At 40.0% G+C, this 20745-nt stretch overlaps 1 protein-coding gene across 4 annotated transcripts in view; it reads left to right on the top strand.

Annotated features, from left to right (window-relative positions):
• The window catches only part of LOC149748843 (uncharacterized), a 31186-nt gene extending 10441 nt beyond the window's left edge, over positions 1-20745 (top strand). For all 4 annotated transcript variants that reach the window (XM_089912716.1, XM_089912717.1, XM_089912714.1 and 1 more), the window contains exon 2: positions 1-20745. This exon is cut by the window's left edge. In XM_089912716.1, coding sequence (XP_089768842.1) covers positions 19982-20641 — 660 coding nt within the window. In that variant the 5' untranslated portion in view covers positions 1-19981 and the 3' untranslated portion in view covers positions 20642-20745.

The following is a 20745-nucleotide window of genomic DNA, read 5'->3' as shown; positions in this document are numbered from 1 at the left end:
TTTTTTTTGCCATTGGCACCTTCTCAGTCCCACTAGAGAAAGTGTCACTCCTATATCTAGCAACAGTGCCTTCAGGGTGTGGCTACAATGAGGAATTAACAGTTTTCAGTTACTCTTCTATTCATATCCTATGTTCTGTCACTTTAGCCACTTTCAATTCTCTTGAAAACCTTCCTTCTCATCTGCTTGGCAAAACTCAGCTCTTGTTCAGTCCAGGCCTAGTGACCACTCTTCCTCCACAGTGTTTCACTGCAGGTCCTACTGCCCATCCCTAGCGAGTACTGAATTGTTAGTACTCTAGAGTATTGAAATGTCTCTGGCCTCCCATTCCACCATCTATCTCCTCATTTTCACCCAAAGACCAACCTGCTATTTAACAAGAAAATTGATACTAATAGACAGAAATTTGTTACCTGTGCTTACCAACAAATCTGTATTCTAACAAAACTTGGCTTCTTTGGTGGAAGAGAGAAGAATCCTTTTATTTGTGTCCTAGATGTTATTACCTCTCACCTCCCTAAGTGTTTTGTCCCATTAGTTATCTTCCCCTCCATCCTACATCTTCAGTCTTTTCCTACAACCTGCAAGTTGCTCAAGTTTCTTGCATGTTAAAACAACACCCCATACAAGCCAATCCTCCCCTTAACTCTAAGAGGCAGTCTAGATATTTATCTAAGCTCCCTCACTGCCTTAATAGTCAAGCTCCTTAGAAGGGTAGTGACCATTTATCTTCAGTTCTACACCTCCCAGTATGTCCTATGCTTGAAACACTTCTTCCATTCTCTCCCCACCCCGCTGTTTCCCATCACCTACAGGATAAAGTCTGAGCCCTTCCAAAGTTGGCCCCTGCCTAGCCTTTTTCTACCACTTCTCGCCTTGCACTCCACGCTTCTGCATTACTGAGCCACCCAGAACACACCACGCTGTCAAAAGCATCTGTGCTTTTGCGTGTGCTATTTCCTTCTTTGGCAACTGTCATCCCTTGCTTTTATGCCATCCATCTATTCATCCTTCAAGCACTATGCTGGAGTCATCTTATCTCTGAAACCAGCCTCTTAGAAATTCGATGGAACCAAGTAGATAGTACCGGTACTCCTCATCTGAATCTTGAATCTATTTATAAAGAAGACCAAAAAATAGGACTGGTAGAGAACCATAGGATCTCCTTTATTACTGATAAAGCTAATATTGGAGAATGCAGTCCCCCTCTGTAGGCAATAACAATGAACTGGTCAAATCACAGGTGAGCTGGAAAACCACAGACTGCCTTTCCTTTGCCACGTGGCAGAGAACAGAGCAGAATGTGTGCAGTCTGAGGCAGGCTGACTCCCAAGACGGATGGAGGAGGGCCTGGAAGAGGAATACCCAGTTTCTTTCCGACTCACCAGATAAGTCATCCCACTTCCTCAGGGCAGGAGTGAGTGAGGGAACTGAGTGAGGTAAGGAATCATTTCCCCTCCCCTACTGGCCATTCTGTGGGTTTCCTTCTGTTGGTCCACCGTGTTTAGACCTTAAGCCCAGAGTCCTCTGGGCATGGGGTTGTCCTCTTCGGGAGGAGCTCAGCATTCAGCCAGGGTAATTTTGCTCCCACTTTCAGAAGTCTGTCCCCCTCTCAATACTCATCACCACCCCTTTGTGATTTCTCCTAGATCACAAAGTGTGTGGTGTAGGTCACAGAAGGCTCTGAAATGGTTCAAAACATGACATTAATCCAATCCCTTCCAAGGTCTATTCTGTGCCCAAGGCTGAAAATTCACTCTCTCTTCTATTTCCTACCTCGAATTCTATCTAGGCACGTTGTGACCATAGTAAGCAGAGACTCTTTACTGACTTAAAATTAAAACATAAAGATACTTCAATAATAAAACCACATTTGAATATAAACAACCTCCCATTGTCAAGTTCCCAAAGAAAAATTAAATTCCCTGCAAGTCAAGCCCCAGTCTTTAAGAAGTGCTTCCCTAATTGTCCTTACAAAGTCAATCTATGCCCTTAGAAACTGCATCTCAGTTCTCTAGATCCTGATTCCTTTTGGGGAGTCATTCCAGTCTGCCCCTTTGAGATCTTGCCTTTCTTCCTCTGTCAGATTTCTTTGGGCCACAGTCATTTTCTGATCTAATAACAGTGAAGGTGTTTCCCCATTTTATAAAGTTTTAAGAACACTTAGATCCAAGTGCATCTCCATTTCTCTCTTACTTGTCTATCCTGGAATTCAAGATCTCATTTTTCCATTTTGCATCTTCCTAGTCTGTTCCCCCAGAAGCTGTCTCTCCAGGAGGTCAGATAGTCTCCTAAGGAAACCTCTCTCTTCCTCCAGTGCAATCAGCCCATCTTCCTTATTTTTTAAAAAAATTTATTTATTTATTTTTGGCTGTGTTGGGTCTTCGTTGTTGTGCACAGGCCTCTTCTAGTTGCGGCGAGTGGGGGCTACTCTTCATTGTGGTGCGCGGGCTTCTCATTGCGGTGGCTTCTCCTGTTGTGGAGCACAGGCTCTAGGCGCACGTACTTCAGTAGTGGCACGCAGGCTTCAGTAGTTGTGGCTTGTGGGCTCTAGAGAACGGGCTCAGTAGTTGTGGCGCACGGGCTTAGCTGCTCCGCGGCATGTGGGATCTTCCCGGACCAGGGCTCGAACCCGTGTCCCCTGCACTGGCAGGCAGATTCTTAACCACTGCACCACCAGGGAAGTCCCCCATCTTCCTTATTTTGTCTCTATACTATTATTACTGTTCAGAAGACAAGACTGACGCATACTTTTCAAGCCACCCTAGCTTCTCCTTGACTTTCTAAGCACATCTGATTCCTAGAGACAATATTCTAAGCACAGTCTTCTAAACTCCCTTTTTAACCTTTGGATTTGTAATCATTTCATTGAGTTATTTTTCTAACTCCAACTCAAAAAGATGGCATAGTCTTTATAATAAGAACTCCCATTATTTATTAATATAAGTCCTCTCCCTTCCTATAAATGAAGCTACAATTTGACTGTAGCATGGCAGATAAAGCCATGGTCAGAACAAATGGAGTCAAAGAATTAAAGTCAACCTAGTAGGTAATGAGTGACTCTCAAGAGCCTGTGGACAAGCCACATGAATCCAGGAGGTTAGTACTGAATAGTTTCCTCCTTTGACCCTGTAGGTAGACAAAAATAAAATACAAATGGGTAGGATTTAGATATGCCTATCCACATTGTCTAACTAGGCCTGGCAGTGACAATTTGAAGCTAGAAGTTCAAACATAAGTCCTTTATAACACACATGAAACTTGGGTGCAGGATATGTCCTTGACTGTAGACCTAGCTGAAAAAATACAGTATAAGCAGCAAATAATTGACTGCCTCTCATGTCTGATGGGTCAGTATAGGGGAAGACTCTTTCGCCTACAATTATGTCCTTGTTTATTAGGGTTTCCACAGGCTGTAGAAATCAGCTGAATTGTGGGGGGCTGCACATCCACAAGTGGGCAAAGGTGCTGCTGTCTGCTAAGACTCCTGTCTGCTAAGGTCCTCTTGGCCTTCCCTTTACTGAGGCCTCTGAAGGTCTTATAAGTTTGCTGAGCCTAGCTTGACCTGTGAAGCTGAGGCTTCACTTGCTTAGGCCAGCCAGCAAGGGCCACCTGTCTTTGCTGGAGGTTATTTGCTTGTTAGAGGTATTTTCTTTGCTGGGACTCACGCATGCTTCCTATGGCTAGCAGGGCTCTTATAAAAACAGCTATTTGCCTATTACCATAAATTTCAGTAGCCCACCAAAGTGAAAGACCCACATGACCTAAGAGTTAAAGACACCCTCAGAGAGCACAGCAGTTAAAAGCAAACTGTGTGAGCGTAAACATCTACCACATTACAGAGTATGAGCCTCAAAGGCCAAGGTCAAGAATTCATATGGTTTGGGCTCAAAAACTTCAAGCTATATTCCAAGCTCACTCCAGAAGTCTCAGTCTCTGCATGTTTGGTCTCCATCCACCTCACTTTTTGTCTTATTTCTTGATGATTTTGGCCAATGCACCAGGTTTGGGGACCTTGAAGGGGCCCATTAAATAATATGAAGCAATAGGGAAACAAAAGACATCATATATGGAGACTGAATATTCCCTTATTTCTGATATATAGAGAGTTGACTTGTATAGCAGGCAACTGAACTCAATTCAAAAACCCCAGAATCAGAGAGCTAACCTTTCAACCAAAGGCCACACCCACACTGGACTTTGAAAAAGAAGGCATGGAGGCAGAGAACAGAATGCATGTTTCCTGATAGCAGCTTGCTCCTAGGAGAAAAGCGAAAACAAGTGGCTGGGCTGCCCACACCCAAGTTCCTTTTCTAAACTCTCCACTTAGACAATTCACTCCAACTCCCTATGAGTGATTTTTTTTATCTATTACCAAAAAATGCCGTTATAAACATTCCAGTATATGTTTATGGGACTATGTTTACATATACATAAGCATTTCTGAGGACATAGACCTAGGAGTAGAATTTCTGGGACATAATTATGTCTACGATCAGCTGTAGTAGATGCAGTCAAATGATTTCTCAAAGTGGTTCTGACTACCAGACTCTAAGAGTTAGATGCTCAGCATCCTTGTTGACATTTTGATATGTCCAGTTTTTAAAATTTTATCCATATGGTGATATATAGAGGTATCTCATTATGGTTTTAATTTACATTTCTCTTACAGATGTGGAGCATATTTTCACAGCTTTATTAGCCGTTTGGAAAAACTTTTTGTGAAATGTCTGTGCAAGTCTTTTTGAACATTAAAAAAATGACGTCTTTTTCTTACTGATTTGTAGGAGTTCCTCATATTTTCTGGATATGAGATCGTTGTTGGTTATATTTGTACTGCAAATATCTTTTCTCCCACTGGGGCTTGCCTTTTCACACCCGTAATTGCACACTTTGATGAACAGAAGTTCTTAATTTTCAAAAATCTTGTTTATCAGTGTTTTTCTATGTGATTAATGCTTTTTGTGTCTTATTTAAAAATTTTTTGCCTACTGCAAGGTCATGAAGGTATTGTCCTCTGTTATCTTCTAGAAGCTCCTGTTTTACCTTTTACATTTAGAACTGCAATCCACCTAGAATTGATATTTGTGTATGATGTGAAGTACTTCAATTTAATTTTTGTCTATGAGGATACTCAATCTAGCACCATTTAAAAAAATGTCATCCTATCCCCATTGCACTGTAGTGATTCTTTTGTCATAAATCAAGGCATTTTATATATGTAGGCCTTTTCTGTTCCATTGATCTATATGTCTATCTTTTCACCATTACCACACTGCTTAGCTACTGTCACTTAATAATCATCTTGATATATGATAGTGTGTCTTCCAACTGCATTCTACTTTAATATTACCGGCTTTTCTTGGCCTATTGCATTTCTACATAAATTTTGGGATCAGCTTGTCAAATTCTTTAAAAATGTGCTGGGAATTATATTGCGATCTCACTAAATCTACAGATGAATTTGGATTTTTAAAGAGTATTTAAAATTTTACTTTATATTGTACATATATATTACTTTACGTATTACACTGTTGCTTTCTTTCCAGTTCTTTTACTTATGGAGGGGGCAGGGGGAAAAGAAGGGAATGTTTTATTACACCGACCAAGACCTCCAATACATGATTGAGTACAAGTGTGATAGTGGATCTCCTTGTCTCATTCCCAATTTCAGGGGAAAACTTACTTCAACATTTCACATTAAATACAATGTTTTCTGTAGGGTTTTTGGAGTTATATTTATTAGATTAAGGATGTTCTCTTGTATTATTACTTTGCTAAAAATTTTAAAAATCATAAATGGGTGTTGCATTTTATGAAATGCTTTTTCTGCATTTGGAGATGATTTTATGATTTTTTTTCTTTTCAGTCCATTAATGTAGCAAATCACAATGACTGATACTTTTAAGTGTTAAACTAATCTTGCATTTCTGGAAGACTACCAAATTTGTCATTATGTTATCCTTTTTCTATGTTGCTGGATTTATCAATATTTTGTTCAGGATTACTGCCTGTACGTTCATAAGACACTGGCCTGTAATTTACTTTTCTTGTAAAGTCCTTATCAGGTATTGTTACCAATACAGTAGCTAGATTTAGCAAACAAAAGTGTGGGACACCCAGTTAAATTTGAATTTCAAATAAACAATGAGTAATTTTTAACATTATAAGTATATCCTGTGCAATATTTTATACTAAAAAGTGTTCGTTGCTTATATGAAGTTAGTTTTAATTGGGCAACTCTAGTACCAAGGTTCTGTTTACTTCATAACACAAGTTCAAAAATGTTTCCTCTTTTTGTATTCTCTGGAAGAGTTTGTGAACTTCCTAAATGCTTGCTAGACTTTACTGGTGAAAAAAATATGTGCCTGGAGTTTTCTTCATGGGAAGGTTAAGTACAGGCTAAGTTTATTAATAGATGAAGGACCATTCAGATATTCTATTTCTTCACCTGTCAGTTTTGTTAAGGCATTGTTTTCCAAGGAATTTGTCTATTTGGCCTAAATTTTCCAGTTGACTGATCATGATATTTCTTATCTTTTAATATGTAGGGACTTTATATTCTGTTGATATGTTGATTCTTTCGAGAAATGTTCTTTTTGTCTCTAGTAATAACGGACACAAATTTGACTTTGTTTGATATTAGGGTCGCTATACTAGATTTCTTTGGCTAATGTTTTTATGATACATCAGTTTCCATTCTTTTACTTTCACTTTTTCTGTGCCATATTTATGGCGTATCTTGTTTAAACAGCAGAGGACTGGGTTTTGCTTATGTAATAAATCTGACAATCTTTGTCTTTCAATCGAATTATTTAGTATATTTAATAATGCACTTGAATTTTAAACTACCATCTTGCTGTGTGTTTCGCATTTGTTGCATCTTTGTTCATGTTCTTCTTTCTTGCCTTTTTAAAAAAGCAATTAAATATTTTTTATTGTTCCATTTCCCCCTCCATTAGCTCGTTATTATAATTTTTAAAGTAAAACTTTTGAGATAATTGCAGATTGTCATACAGTTGTGAGGCACATTATAGAGATCCTGTGTACATTTTACCCAGTTTCCTCTTGCAAAACTATATAGTTCAATATCACAGCCCAGAATTGACACTGACAGTCAAGATTCAGAATATTTCAATCACCACAGAAATCCTTCATGTTCCCTTTTATAGCCACACCCATGTCCCTCTTGACCCCACCCCCTCTTTAATCCCAGGAAACCACTAAACTGTTCTCCATTTCTATAATTTTTGTCATTTCAAAACAAAATATATAAAAATACATGAAATTACACAGTATGTAAGTTTGGGGATTTTTTTTTAACTCAACACAATACTCTGGAGATTCACCCAGGTTGTTGCATGTGTCAATAATCTGCTCCTTTTTATTGCTGAGCACTTTTTATTTTACAGTACCAATGTAAAACAGTCTGGTTAATCATTCACCTGATGAAGGACATCTGGGTTGTTTCCATTTTGGGGCAATTATGAACAACGCTGCTGTAAACATTCATGTACAGGTTCTTGTGTGAACATAAAGACTTCATTTTTCTGGGCTAGATTCCCAGGTGTGCAGTTGCTGGGCTGTATATAGTTTCATGCTTAGGTTTTTAAGAACTGCAAACTGTTTCCCAGAGTGTCTGTACCATTTTATATTGCCAGCAATAATGGATGAGTGATTGATACAGCTTCCCTGTATTTTTTCCACCATTGGGTGTTGTCACTAATTTTATTTTAGCCATTCTGATAAGTGTGTAGTGGTATGTCATTGTGGTTTTAATTTGCATTTCCCTAATGGCTAATCATATTGAACATCTCTTCATCTGCTGATTTACCATGCATATACTGTACCTGCTTGGGTAAGTGTTTGTTCATCTCTTTTGTTCATTGTTCTAATTGGATTTTTTTTTTTACTGTTGAGTTTTGAGAGTTCTTTGTATAATATAGACATTAGGCCTTTCCCAGACATGTGGTTTGCAAATATTTTCTCCCATTGTGTAACTTGTCTTTTCATCCTCTCAATGTTTTTCACAGAGAAAATCTTTTAGTTTTCATGAGATCTGATTTATCAGTTTTTCCTTTTATGGATTGTGCTTTTGGTGTTAAGTCTAAGAACTCTTTCCTTAGCTCTAGATCCCAAAGATTTTCTCCTGTGTTGTTGTTGTTTTTCTAAAAAGTTTATAGTTTTCCATTTTATGTTGAAGTCCATTATCCATTTTGAGTTAATTTTTGTGTAAGGTGTGAGGCTTAGGTTGAGGGGTTTTTGTTTCTATTTATTTTTTGGTAAGGCACAACTGCTTTTATTTTATTTATTTATTATTTATTTATTTGGCCACGCCCCATGGCATGCGGGACCTTAGTTCCCTGACCAGGGATCCAACCCTCAAACCCATGCCCCCTGCAGTGGAAGCGCAGAGCCCTAGCCACTGGACCGCCAGGGAATTCCCTGTGTGTTTTTAAATCTATGGGTGTCTTTTATCAGTTGTGCAAAATTCTTGGCTATTATGTCTTCAATTATCTTTCCTCCATTTTCTCTCTTCATCTTCTGGAACTCAAGGTACATGAAGCTAGACTTTTTCACTTTGTCACATTTATCTCTGATGCTCTTCTATATTTTTCATGTTTCTCTCTGTGTTCTAACTGGTTATTTTCTATTTCCTGTCTTTCTTTTCTCATACTGGCAACTATTTGTTTTTTCTTTAATGCTAACTAGTCCTTCTTGTATTCATACTGTACTTCTAGGGTTATTTTCCTTCTTCAGTAGTACTTACTTTAGAAGTCCTGTTAGGGCTAGTCTGTTGAGTCTCACAACTTTCTTTAATCTTAAAATATTTTTATTTGCACTTATATTGCAAGATCATTTTGCTGGGTGCACACAGTTCTAGGATGACAGTCATTTTCCTTCAGCACTTGACATGTATTATTTCACTGTCTTTGGGCTCCCATTGTTGCTATTGAGAAGTCTGTCTTCCTTCATAGGGAAACTGTCTTTTCTCTCTAGCTTCTTTTAAAATCATTTATCTTTGATATTCTGCAAATTCAACTTGCAGTATTTGTTGTTGGTTTATTTTTATTAAACTACTTGAGTTATTTTGTGCTTCTTAACTTTGAATTCATATTTTTCATTATAAAAAAATTCACCTACAATATTAAAATAGTACCATTCCTTGTTTTCTCTGTCCCTTTTTTTCTAGAACTTATTAAACATATTGGAATAGTGATAAACATTCTATTTCCAACGTTTCTCAACTTCATTTTTTAATATTTTTCATGTCCTTCTTCTGTGCTTCATTCTAGGTAATTTCTTAATAACATCTTCCAGTTTAATTTTGTTTTCAGCTCTATCTTATCTGTTTAGCCCATTCATTAATATGTCAACAATTATGTTTTTTACGTCTGGAAGATCCAGTTGGTTAATTTTCAAATCTTTCTTGCCATTCCTAATAGACACCTGTTACTTCCTCATCTTTATAATTTTGTCCTTTTTCCTATTAAGGATTTTTATATTCCAAATCTAATGACTGCAATATCTGAATTCCTTGGGTTTGTTCAACAGTGGCTTGCTTCTTCATTTGCTTGGTCATCTTTGATTTTGTACTTAATTTGATCTGTGATTTTTCTGCAACATTAAATTGGGATGTTCTCCCAAGTGAGGATTCTCATACGTTTCTGTGAAGAAACAAAGTGTGCTACCAATATGCTTCTTAGTTTCTTCAAAAGGCCTGAGTTAATGTTGGCTCCAGTTAGTTTCCCTTCCGTGTTGTGGGCCTCCAGGTTAGGGTCACACATTAAACTGCTGCCCTGGGCATTTGTTCTTAGGGCTGACCTGGGCCTCAGGTTCACCTAGCCCTCAAAGCTACCACTCCTGAGTTTAGCTCACGGTTGGGGTCTCCCCCTACCCTGGCCCTTATTTTGGCAGAGGGGAATTCCTTAGATATTTCCCCCATTTTCTGCCATCCTAGTAATGCATTAAAAAGAATAATTTACTCAGGAAATAATTCTTAGAAGAACACAAAAATACCCAAGTACTTAGTTTATCATAATGCTGAAAGCTGCAATCACACATCCCTCTTTTACATGGAAGGACAAAAAAAAAAAAAAAATCCAGTTTGGATTCTGGGGATTGCTTTCAAGTCAAATCAGTACTATTACTTCATTGATTAATTCATTTAATTGAAATTTACAAGCACTCATGTACCAAGCGCTGTGTTAGAGAAGAAAAGAAACCATCTCTGCCCAGTTGGGGTCTAGCTGAGGATAGACCCCCTAAACTAATAAGCAAACAAATACACATATTATTACAGTTAGTGATGAGTGTGATAACTGTTATGAGAGAAATTTGGGCAGCAACTTTATATTTAAGCTTAAACCTGAAGTGAAGGAGCCAGCTATGATGAGAAAGAAGGTAAAAGTCTTCTAGGCAGAAGGAATAGCTTGTGCAAAGGCCTTGAGGCACAAGAAGATCATTCTTGCTATTCCGTGGAAGAAGGATTGTTAAGGCCAAGAGTTCCTGGAATTAGGGAGACCAGAGTCTATTGCTGTATTCTGGGTAAGAAATTATTGCAGATTGAACTTGTGTGATTATTGCAGAGATGGAGATAATTAGAGATTCAAAATATATTCTGGAGGGAGAACAGAGAATATATGTTTTGAATGTGGCGGAGCCAAGCCAAGAAGCTGGGCAGAGGAGACCATGGTGACTAATTATGCTACATTAACTGATATCTGAAAGGTCATCACCTCACTACCACTTTCTGTGACAGAGCCCTGCTGAGCTTCTTGAGACCTAAGTTTTAAAATATCAAAGTGAATGCTGCAGGGAGAGCACAGGAAGAGAGCTGTGGGGAATCCTGTGAGCTTGCCTTAGTCAGAGGGGAATGCAGAAGGATTACGACTAGTGTGTCCAGCCGCTTACTGCTCATCTGTGTGTCCTGATAAGTTACTATCTTAAATAATTTACTCCAGAAATAAAATGACTTGTCCTGGGATTGCTATGCAAAAAGAGGGGAAAAAAGTTATTTAAAAAGTTATGAATCACTGGCTGCATAAAACAGAATACCTGCTTAACAGTATTGTTGGGCGTTTATTTTTCTGAAGTAAGAGAAGACTGGTGATGCCTCGGAAGTTCATCAGTGTCAGGGTCGGTACCTGTGATTTTCCTGACTTTCCCCCATGCTGTTTAGAGTAGCATTCTCATGATTGACTTGAACCAGCAACAATCTATGAATACCCTATTTATTATAATCAAGGTATTTCTTAATATAAGAAGGAGCAGGAGAATGGTTATTGGGTAGGTGATTAATAGAGTTATCAACCACTGTCTAGATTTAAGACGAATAATAGAAGGACTAGAACAAGACCACGTTACTTAAAACTCTTGAAACATGAAAAATTCTTTCAGAAGTTAGCAGAAGTGAGTTATTGATCTTAATGACAGTTTAAAAATAAGTCCACCTTTTGTAAACCTAAAAGGAATATGTTCAGTTATTAAATTGACAAATTCACTCGGTGAATATTTGAGCCTATGACATATATACAGCACTGTGCAAGGTCCTAGGAGAGATATAAAACATGATACACATTCCTTACCTTCAAGAAACTTCCAAACAATAATTGTTTGTATTAGACTTTCTACTTCATAAAACTCTTTCCAGGCATTATTTCCTTTGAAATCATAACAACTCTGTGTAGAGGAAATTTTTATCTGATGAAGAAATTAAGTGCAGTAGACCCTTCAGATCCTCGCTGGTAACTCTCTGGCCTTCACCACTTCAATTCCTCAGGCTGCTTTCCTGTTACTGGTGTCTGTATCTTTGCCCGAGAGCTTTCTCCCAAGAATGGAAGGCAGCCCTGTCCCTGGGGTCAGGGCAATTCGGAAGTTCAGGGAATTATCAGGCTCTCATCTCAGCAGCTCTCACCTAATGACTGACAGGGTCTGTTGTACAGATACCCCAGCTCTCTTGCTCCTCAGGTAGGTAACTTTGAGGCATGTGTTTCATACCATTTCCGAGTTTTCCCGTGGGATTATGCTCCAGGCATTACCAGTGGTAGCTGGCTTAATAAGGCGCCCTTTATTTACTGCCTTCCCTTCTTTGTCTCACTTCCCCACCTCCTACTGGTGTTTCCTGAATCCTCCAGATAAACTACCTGCACTCAAATCCTTGTCTCAGGATTATAAAGGGCATTTCCACTAGGTTATTTCCCCAATACTCACACGGCAGCTAAAGTGCTTGGTCCAGTGGGTGGGCCCATGATTCAAGCCAAGCCAGCTGGAATCTTTCCCAGAGAATTTTGTTCAATCTGAAATAGGGAGAAAAGAGCTCTCTTCCCTCTTTTCTGTTCTTTTTTTCCCCTCCCTTTCAATGTATTTCTAGTAGAACAGCACCTGGCACAAAGTAGGAACTTGCTAAATATTTCTGGACTATTTAATATATACAAGTCCTACAATTTCTTTGCTGCTGATTGACATTTATGATCAGATGTTAATTTAAAATGTATGAAATACTCTTGTTACAGTACATCCTAGTGCCATAGCACAGCGTAGTAGTTGAGAGCATGGACTCGGGAACCAGACTGCTTGAGATTCAAGCTTGGCCACTTGCCAGTTGTTTGACTGTGCAGGTTGTCAATTGTCTCTCAGTTCCTTTCTCTCTCTACTCTCTCCTCTGGATTCTGGAACCCTAAAGGGTTCTGGAACCCTAAAGGACATGTCCCAGACTCACTTGCCAGGAGGTCTCCAGTTCGGTTCTGCTGACAGGAGATCAGTGGGCAGGAGGAGGGTGGAAGGCACTCCTCCTTTCTTCGGGCTCCAGCAGCCTCGGCAGAGCTGTGCTCCTCTATGATGACTCCAGGAACCGGGGTGCCCGAAGGCTGCTGGCTTCCTGCAAAGCAGCTAGCAGAGATAGTTCTAGTGACGCCAACAGTTACGTTCCAAAAACCTCAGAAGCACACATTTGTGGGTTTTGGATGACACTGCTTTCTGTTTTGTGTCCTGAGAGCAGGGATGCTGGCTTTTATCGAAGTACCCTGTGGATAGCGACACTCTCTCTCCCTTTTCTCCTCCAGTCCTTCTGTAGGGATTCCGTCAAAAATAGAGGTAATAACATTCCTTCTGAAATACCCAAAGTGGTTTTTCTTTTCCTGACTGGATACTGGCTGATACTGTGACCTCAGGCAAGTAACTAATTCTCTTTGCCTCAGTGACTTCCTCTGTAAGAGTGAAGATAACACTAGTATTTCTATCTCATTGGCTTTAGGAGGGTTAGATATTTTTAGAGCACTTAGAACAGTGGCTGGCACACAGCAGACACTATGTTTGTTAAATAAATGGTACCGTGTATCACATTCTGTTGTTAAATACATATGGCATTAGCCATAAATTTTATAAAACCTAATGTCCCTCTGTATACAGCTACCACTTTGTGCAACCTGGCCCATGACCCGCCCTTATCATTACTGCTTGTCACAATCACCTCCCTGCATCTTCTGTCTTCTCCTTGGCTCATCTCTTGTGTCATAAATCAGCACGTGTGTTTTTACAGTGTCTTTTTCTCTCACTTGCTTTAGACATAATACAGACATTTTGGAGGCACGCAGGTTTAAGGTTTTTATGAAGTGACTGTATTTTAGGAAGCTGCAGTGGCGAGAGGGGTGTGCAGGTTGGGAAGCAGCATTGGCACTGGAAGATTTGCATTGGAACCTGAAAATGAATCCAGACTCATGAAAGTAGGATGCCAGGAATCTTGTGCAGGAGAAAAGATTGAGAAATACAGATTCTTTTGGTTAAATCTTATCCACATTAAGAGTATTTCACATTTGTGTGGAGTTACCTCACTGATTTCTGTTTTTGATTTTTGAGAATAGACTTTCTTTTGATTTCCTACTCACCAGGGAGAGCAGACTCAGATTCTATGTTACATTCACTCCATTCCCAAGATCCTTCAGACCAACCCTCACCTTGCCACCCCCCTCTCAAAAAACAACACAAAAAAATGTGGGAATGAGACAGGCTCAGAGGTTACTGAATAGAGAGAGCACTGCTGTGTCTGTACAAAGGTGGGGTCATTGTCCAGAGACCTGGTTACAGAAATTCCTAGAATGACAGTTTTCCACAAAGTAAGATCAGTTCAACTTTTTTTTTTTTTTTTGCGGTACGCGGGCCTCTCACTGTTGTGGCCTCTCCCGTTGCGGAGCACAGGCTCCGGAAGTGCAGGCTCAGCGGCCGTGGCTCACGGGCCCAGCCGCTCCGCGGCATGTGGGATCTTCCCGGACCGGGGCACGAACCCGTGTCCCCTGCATCGGCAGGCGGACTCTTAACCACTGCACCACCAGGGAAGCCCGATCAGTTCAATTTTTATTGTCCTTTTAACTTTCAGCTTGTCCTACTAGACAGAGTAAATACTCTTTCTTCTTTGCTAATTAGTCCAATCTTCAACTCTGCTTAAGTGCATTGTTTTAGTCTAACTAGAATTCTAGACTTTGAATTTTGATGGATATTTTTTAAAGTACATCTGAAAAATCTCATATTGTTTGCAAACAATTTTTAAATACCATCAAACTACTAAGCATAGAATCAAAATTACTTAGGGGGCAAAGTTGTAAATATTTCACCCTTATGAGTATTTACACCAGAATTTACAATTTTTAGTCATTAGCAAACTTAAAACTGTCACTGGTTAGATATAAGATCAGCACAGTATTAATATATCACAAATTTACTTTAACTGGAAACACCTACAAAACAGTAGACAAAAAATTATTTTCAAAAAAAATTACAACAGAGTTATCTTCCTCCTGTATGAAAGCCATAGATATTCAGCTAAATATGGGCTAAATTAACAATGTTATTATACAATTCAATAGCTGCTGACTCTCTTAACTACTGTTTCCTAAAATAGAAGAGTAGTATTCACTCCCTCCCAAATGATGCCTCTATTTTCATACTGTATTTTGCAGCTTTTACTGTTAAAAGTTTAAATTGTTCTTGACTATTTTGGATTCAGTACTCTGCAAGTGGAAAAATAAGTCATTGGCCTTAAAAAAAAAAAAGTCTTCACTGAGGCATATTTTACATATCACAAACTTTCCCATTATAAGTGTACAGTTCAGTGATTTTCAGTTAATCTATACAGTTGTGCAACCATCACCACAAGCCAGTTCCAGAACATTTCCATCATCTGAAAAAAGTTCTGTTGTGCCTCTGTGCTGTCAGCCGGGTTCCCACCTCCAGCCCTAGGGCATCACTCTTTAGCTTTCTGTGTCTATACATATATTTGCCTTTTCTAGAAATTTCATATAGATGGAATCATACAATAGGTTGTCTTTTGTGTCTTGCTTGACTTAGCATAATGTTTTTAAGGGTTCATCTATGTTATAGCTTTTATCAGTGTTTGTCCCTTTTCCCCCTTGATTCTTTTTTTTAATGATGAATAGTATTCCAGTGTATGGATACACCACATTTTTGTTTATTTATTCATCAGTTAGTGGACATTGGGATTGTTTCTAGCTTTGGGCTATTACAAGTAAGGCTGCTATAAACATTCATATACAAGTTATTTTTGTGGACATAGGTTTTCCTTCCTCTTGGGTAGATCTTAGGAGTGGAATTGCTGGGTAAATATGTTTAAATCTTGAGAAACTGCCAAACTGTTTTCCACAGTGACTGTACTATTTTATATTCCCATCAGTGATGCATGAGTGTTCCAATTTTTCCACATCTTCACCAACACTTGCTATTTTCTTTTTGATTATAGCCATCCCAGTGGGTGTGAGATGATATCTTACTGTGGGTTTAATTTGCATTTTTCTAATGATTAATGATGTTAAACATATTTTCATATGCTTACTAGCCATTAGTCATTAGCTTTTGAAGCATAGACTTATTCAAGACCTGGTATCCGGGCTTCCCTGGTGGCGCAGTGGTTGAGAGTCCGCCTGCCGATGTAGGGGACACAGGTTTGTGCCCCAGTCTGGGAGGATCCCACATGCTGTGGAGCGGCTGGGCCCGTGAGCCATGGCCGCTGAGCCTGCGCATCCGAAGCCTGTACTCTACAATGGGAGAGGCCACAACAGTGAGAGGCCCGCGTACCGCAAAAAAAAAAAAGACCTGGTATCCTACATACAGGAGGATGAATTTTTGCACATGCACATACCTATATGTGTATGTATATAAGTGTATATATACACATACCTGTGTAACTAGGACCCCAATCAAAGTACGTACATCATGCTAGGCATATTACAGCTTAATACAAATGATTACTTTTATCATTTTCTGAACAACAAAAAGATGCTTACAACTTAACTGCATTTATTCCTCCTATCTCTTCTTAGAATCTACTTCTACATGTTATAAAAATGCACAAGACATTATTATTCTGTTTTAAACAAATAATTTACGTAATTACCCTTGCCTGTGTTCTTTTTCTCCTCCTGAGGATTTAGGATCATTTTTCCTTAAGCAGGACTGAGGGAATGAATTCTCAGCTTTTTCTTGTCTGAAAACATCTTTATTTTGCCTTAATTCTTGAAAGCTTTTTCCCTGGATATAGAACTTTAGGTTAGCACTTTGGTTTTTTTCTTTAGTAATTTAAGGATGTCCTTCTATGATCTTCTGGATTTCATAGTTCTGTTGAAGAGTCAGCATTCAGGCTTATTGTTGCTTTTTAAAATTTACTGTCTTTTTCCTCTGATTCCTAAGATGTTTTCTGTCTTTAGTTTTCACATTTTTTATTATGATTTGCTTCAGATGACCTCTTCTACTAGAGAGGATTTGACCTTTCCTCTGTAGGGCAAAACGAACCCCTCTAATAGGTAGAAGGATAAGGGACTGATTATCTCAATCCAATGAGGGACTGAGCTGTATGTATCCAGGCTGTGTTGTAAGACCCAGTTCACATCTGGCTCATTCCTGATCCTTAGACATTGTCACATGCCTTTTGCTTTAGGTCTTGGTGGTCTCTGTCTCCTTAGCTCTGAAAGACTATCAAAGATTCATTTCTGCTCTTTCAGTGGACATTTAGTTCACACTGATTCACAAAAATAATAGTTGTTTTTTTATTTTGAAGAAAAACAAAATACCTTCGTTTTCTTATCATTTTTTGTTGAAAATGCCAGCAGCAGAACGAGTGGCTTTTGTTTTTTCTTTACCTGCATTTTCATTTCTTCAAAAATTTACTGTTGAGCTGCATCGCTAATGTGACTCTTAACAGTTAGGCCTCAGAACTAGTGGTCTACTTACAAATGGCTGTGCCCATGTGATAACACTTGAGTATGCTTTTTCTTCTCCTCTGCCTTTCAAACAACTTGAAAATATTAAACTCCAATGTAAGATTCATCTTTCAGAAAGTAATATGTATGCAGAGCAAGTAACGGCTTTCCGTTTTTTACACTAACTTTGCAACTTGAGAGAACAATAATAATTTTATATGCAACTTACCTTATGGAAAGTATACTTAATTTGGACTAACTACATGAGTTAATCAATCAATAATAATAATAATTATTGAGAACTTATCATTTACTGCTTTGTGTGTATGAGGGGAGGTTACAAAAAATTATATATTTTCTTCCCCTCATGGTTTTCCAGTATGATTTGATGATTATGAAAAGTACAAGTTTTTAGGATAACTGACTGAATAAATGATATGAATTTCAATAGGTAGCACAACCCAGATTATTTCTACACAATCCTGTCAGGTTGACATTGTTGTAGATAAATTCCAGGTTATCTACAGAACAGCTATTTATATTAGAGGATAGGGGACCTACTTTGGAAACAGCTTCGATCTTAGCTCATAATTAATTATTGCTAAATATCTATGCTGTTACAGTTTGTGAGATGCTGAACTCAGGCAAAGTTTGGCAAATAAAGTGATATATTGGTATCGCCTAGGGGGAAAAACCCTGGTAAGATCATTTTACTAGAAGACGAAGATAACTGAGCAATAGTGTGTAATCTAAAGTTTGTTCTATGTAGTTTATTACATTTGAGTAGCTATAAAACTCTTACTTCATTAAATACTGTTTTGAAGTAACTGGGCTCACACTTATTGGTACTTATAACCAAAGGATTTCCTGGAAACAAATTATTTATCTTTTAAATTTTATTTATAATCTCTTGACCACCTAACAACTGCTAAAATTAAAATATTTCCTCACATTATGATCACATATTCGCAGAATTATAGCATCATAAAACTTAGAGATTATCCCCCAAATGTCATTTTACAGTTTGTCAATCAAAAGTCTAGAAATGTTAAGTGTACTGTTCAAAATCACAGCCCTTGTTGGATTTTAATTTATACATTTTTTATGAGAAACATAAACACTTTCCCCTTTATCATCTTTTAGGAAGATGTAGTATTCTAATAAAAATAAATTTGGAAAATTAGTTTTAGAATATATGAAACTGATATGTTTCTGAAAAGAAATGGCTTTAAAGTTGAGTACAACCTTTTTTTCCTCTTTAGAAATACAATCTTATTTTCCCATTTAGAACCATAACAGGATTAGTGGCACAATGAGAAACCTTTAGTACTACCTCTTCATAGGACATTTCAGTTTTCTGATAAAGTCATATTAGTCATGACATAATGAATATACCAAGTAATTCATAATAGTGAACTAGGCCTCTTGTATATTTAATCCATTTTTTCTGAACAACCTTTGGGATTAGATTTTTGTGTGTGTGCTACCAGATTCTGTATATAGTTGCCATTAAAAAAAAAAAAGTTGTTCTATAACCAACCACTGTCTAGATCTCACTTAAGCCTTATTTCATTTATGACTTCACTGTGCATCTCAATGTTACTTTTAGGTCAGGAAGTACAGCAGAGTGAAGTCTTGGCATGGAGGGTAAATGCAGATTAAATATAGAAATGTTTTCCTGTTCTCTGCTGTGATGGAATAAAGAATGGAAATTGGTGTCAGTGGGGTTGGCTCCTCCTGATGGTTGTACGGGAAAAATCTATTCCAGGCCCTTCTCCTTAGCTTGTAGATGGCCATCTTCTCCCTCTGTCTTTTCACATCATCTTACCTCCATGCTTGTCTCTATGGCCAAACAAACCCTTTTAACAAGGACACCGATCATATTAGATTAGGGGCCTACCCAGCTCCAGTATGACCTCATCTTAACTAATTACATCTGCAATGACCCTATTCTCAAATAAGATCACAGTTACAATCGTGCTATAAAAGCACACAAAAATCCAAATGGAAAAAACCAATCATACATTATTCAAATAGCAATGAACAGATCACCGATGCCTTACTTTTCAAGTTTATTTTAAAATTCAGTGGTATTGAGGACATGCACAATGTTGTGCAACTAACATCCATTTCCGTTTGCAAAAACCTAGTTTTTAATTAGTAAATCTAGAAAATTAGCTGCTGGAACTGAGGTTCTAGCGAGTATGATCACCGTGTCCAAACCAAATAGGAGCACACAGTCTAACAAATGCCAGCGAACTTAACTGAGAAAGGAAAGAATATTTAAAATCTGTTGAAACCAACTGTCACTGTTAACATATGGGCCAAGAGGAAAAAAATAACCCTCAAAACTAAACACAACACAGAAATAGCATAAGATGTCAGTCAACGTCCTCCTACCCCGGGAAAGGCGGCTGGTGACGCCTGGAAGCAGTAAGCTAAGGTCGCTCGGCTGCGCTCTCACCAGACACTAAAGCGAAGATTCTTAAATTAACCTGGGCTCCGAGGAGCCTGGAAACGCCGCGGCGCGCAGTTTGGCGCATAAATGCAACGGGGGGTGCGGAGCTTTCACGCGAGTCTCGAAGGGAATCTTTGATAGGGAAAAGGTTTTAAAAACGATCGCGTTGCGGGGACCAGACAGTGACCACTGCGGTGACAGCGGGCTGGCCTCGGGAGGGGGGGAGGGGCGTCGCAGCGCTCAGGTGGAGGGGCTGAGGAGTGGAGCGAGGGGTGTGGGCCCGGCCCCGGGGCCGCGGCCCGGGATCGAAGCCCGGATGCAGGGGCGGGACCGGGAAGATGCCGCCCGCCCCGCCCCGCCCCGCCCAGCCGCCCGCGGGCGGCCCTGTTTACCCCGGGATTTGACGCCGAGGACTAAGGGGGAGGGAGGAGTGGCCCCTCGCGGACTCCGTGGGCGGAAGGCGCCCTGCTTCGCGGGCGTGCGGTACCCCCATGGGGACGGGAATGGCTCCCTCCGCCCCTCCCCGGTCCCCGCCACCTGTCTTCCTCGGGTCCTACCCCAGCCTCAGCGACACCCGGCGGCGCCGGCCGTCGGCCGCAGCGCAGGCTCCTCAGCCTCCGTATTTGTTATTCTCCAGACGGGGCGGCGACCACCGCTCCGGGAGTCGGGGCTCTGGGCCGCGCTGGGGCGGGGGACAAACAGGACCTGGGCCGCCGTCGGGGTCGGCGGGGCGAGCCGCTTCTGCCCCCTCAGCGCCCGCAAACCGAGCGCCGTCGACCCCGGAGAGCAGCCCGCGGACTCGCGACACGGTATTTTTAAATCTGGCGGGGCTTCTCCACGGGCCAACCGCGCCCCCCGCCGCCCGCCCCAGCCAGTCAGCGCCAGGCCCGCCATTTTTCAAACCCTCTTCCGGCCGCCAATCAGGATCGAGCAGCACATTCCTCTCCTGACCGGTTCTAACGGGTCTAGGAGTTAACTACCCTGGCGACCCACCGAACCTGCTAGGCTGCGGCCGGGGGGACGAGCCTGGCGACACACCAGCCATTCGGAAGCCGCCGTGGCGAGGGGGCGGGGCCTCTC

This window comes from Delphinapterus leucas, chromosome 6 (genome assembly GCF_059928025.1).
Source record: "Delphinapterus leucas isolate spDelLeu-1000000601 "Yukka" chromosome 6, BTC_Dleu_Yukka2, whole genome shotgun sequence".
Classification (NCBI taxonomy): domain Eukaryota; kingdom Metazoa; phylum Chordata; class Mammalia; order Artiodactyla; family Monodontidae; genus Delphinapterus; species Delphinapterus leucas.
This window is presented reverse-complemented; position numbering and strand designations above follow the sequence as displayed.